Genomic DNA, 2,590 nt, shown 5'->3' with positions numbered 1-2,590 from the left:
GATCATTGAAACTTGACCATCCTATGAGTCAACTTAGTCAATGGTGAGGCTATGGAGGAGAATCCTTCCACAAACCTTATATAATAACCAGCTAGACCTAAGAAACTTCTGATATTTGTAGTAGAGGTAATTCTGGGCCACTTTTTTCATGGCTTCTATCTTCTACGAATCTACTCGGATCTATTTACTAGATACAATGTGACCAAGAAAAGCAACGGATTGCAACAAGAACTCACATTTAATAAACTTAGGGAATAACTAGCGATCCTTGAGAGTCTGCAGAACAACTCCCAACTGATTTGTATGTCTTCTCACTCCTACAGTAAATGAGGATATCATCAATAAATACGATAACAAACAACTCCAAGTACTATTTGAAAACTCTGTTCATCAAATCCATGGAAGTTGCAGGAGCATTAGTTAGTCCAAACGACATAACTACAAATTTATAATGACTATACCGAGTTCTGAAGGCTATTTTAGGAATGTCACTATCTCTGACTCTTAGATGACGATAATCCGATCTGAGGTCTATCTTTAAGAAATGACTAGCACCCTGAAGTTTGTCAAACAGGTCATCAATTCTAGGGATGGGATACTTATTCTTGATTGTGACCTTGTTCAACTTTCTATAGTCAATGCACATTCTAAGAGAACCATCTTTCTTCCTTACGAACAACACTAGTGTACCCTATGATGAAATAATAGGTCTGATGAAACCCTTATATAGAAGGTCATTCAACTGCTCTTTCAATTCCTTTAGCTCAGGTGGAGACATTTTGTAAGGAGGAATAGAAATAAGCTAGGTATCTTGAAGGAGATGAATTCAAATGTCGATTTCCCTTTCGGCATGGACTCTGGGAAGATCTTCTGGAAATTCAAAGACTACTGAAATTGAAGCAAGAAATGTGGATTCAAGGCTAGAATCTGTAACACGAACTAGATGATAGATATAACCCTTAGAGATCATCTTTTTGGCCTTAAGGTAAGAAATAAATTGACTCATAGGCACTAAGCTACTACCCTTCCATTCTAAGATTAGTTTGTCTGGAAACTTAAAACGAAAAATCCTAGTTATACAATCGATTGTGGCATAACATGAGTGTAACCAATCCATGTGTAAAATGACATCAAAGTCTACTATTTCTAACTCTACTAGATCTGCTGAGGTGACTTTTTGAGAGACTGCGACAGGGCAATTTCTATATACCTGTCTATCTATAACTGGGTCACTGACTGGAGTAGAGACTAAGAAAGGTTATGAGAGAGTTTCTGGACTGATATTGAATTGGACTGCTACGTAAGGAGTTACAAATGAAAGAGTAGCCCCTGGATCTAACAATGCATAAACATCAAGGTCGAAGACACGTAATGTATCAGTGACTACATAAGAAGAAACTTCCTGATCTTGGCGAGCCTTAAGAGAATACAACCTATTTTAGCACTGACTGCCACCTAAACAAGATGAGTTACCTTGCTGATTTGGGCGACTTGCTGGTGCTTCTTAAGTTGTAGAATGAGCTTTACCATTACCACCTCCTTGACCTTGTCTAGAAGGACAATCCCTCAACTTGTGACTAGACTGACCATACCCAAAACATCCCTCTTTTCCTGTAACACACTCGCCTGGATGGTTATAACCACACTTAGGGCAAGTGGGATAAGCCTTGGTGCCTGAAACATTTCCATGAGATTTAGGGCCTGATATTATACCCTTCTGGTCATACCTGTTCTTAAAGGATGGAACACTTGTTGAAGAAAGGGTTGGTGCCAAAAACTTCTGCTAACCTTGTGAGCGATTTCCACCACCCGATTTTGGCTAAGAATAGTCATAGTTCCCAGTCCTAGCCTTCTTATTTTCCATAGCCTTTTCCCTAAGCTTATCACCCTCAAACTGCTGAGCGTGAGTCATAAGTCTAGAGATATTCATATCTCCAAATAATATCGCATTTCTGCACTCAGTTTTCACCAAATTTGACACTCCTTACAAAAACTTATTCATCTTAGCCCTGGAGTCAGCATTTATGTGAGGAGCATACCTGGAGAGTTTGTTAAACAAGAGTCCATACTCTTGGACTGTCATGTTACCCTGCCTTAAGTTCATGAATTATTGGGCTTTTGCCTCTCTCAACTCTACTTGAAAAAACCTATCGAGGAAAGTCACACTAAAGCAGTCTGAAGTTATAGGATCCGCATTTGCACCCCTATTATCCTTTCACCGAGTGTACCACATATGAGAAACATCCTTCCACTGGCATAATGCTAACTCAACCCAATCATACCCAGTGACTTGCATTACCTCAAAGATCTTCTTGATCTTATCCAAGAAAATTTGAGGATCCTCGTTAGCTTGCGATCCTAGGAACTCAAGAGGATTCATCCTAGAAAAGCCACTGACCCTTGTTGCTACTAATCCACAATTTTCATTCACATGAGCATGAACCCGATTGTTTTGGTTAGTCATACTCTGAGCCAATAAATGTATGGCATTTGTGAACTCATCATTAGAGACTTTTTGATTTGTGACTGGAGGAGCTGCGTTTGCATTCCTGGCGTTCACATTCTTAGCATTAGTTCTACGAGTAGGCAT

At 39.4% G+C, this 2,590-nt stretch overlaps 1 protein-coding gene across 1 annotated transcript; it reads right to left on the bottom strand.

The window, feature by feature from the left end:
• Positions 1-1,504: 1,504 nt before the first annotated feature.
• Positions 1,505-2,590, bottom strand: LOC138340410 (uncharacterized). The gene is made up of 2 exons (XM_069292133.1): positions 2,229-2,590; positions 1,505-1,727 (listed from the first exon to the last, which is right to left on the bottom strand). Exons 1-2 carry the CDS (start codon positions 2,588-2,590, stop codon positions 1,505-1,507), a joined length of 585 nt encoding a protein of 194 aa, XP_069148234.1.

This window comes from Solanum lycopersicum, chromosome 12 (assembly GCF_036512215.1).
Source record: "Solanum lycopersicum chromosome 12, SLM_r2.1".
In the NCBI taxonomy this organism is placed as follows: Eukaryota; Viridiplantae; Streptophyta; class Magnoliopsida; order Solanales; family Solanaceae; genus Solanum; species Solanum lycopersicum.
This window is presented reverse-complemented; position numbering and strand designations above follow the sequence as displayed.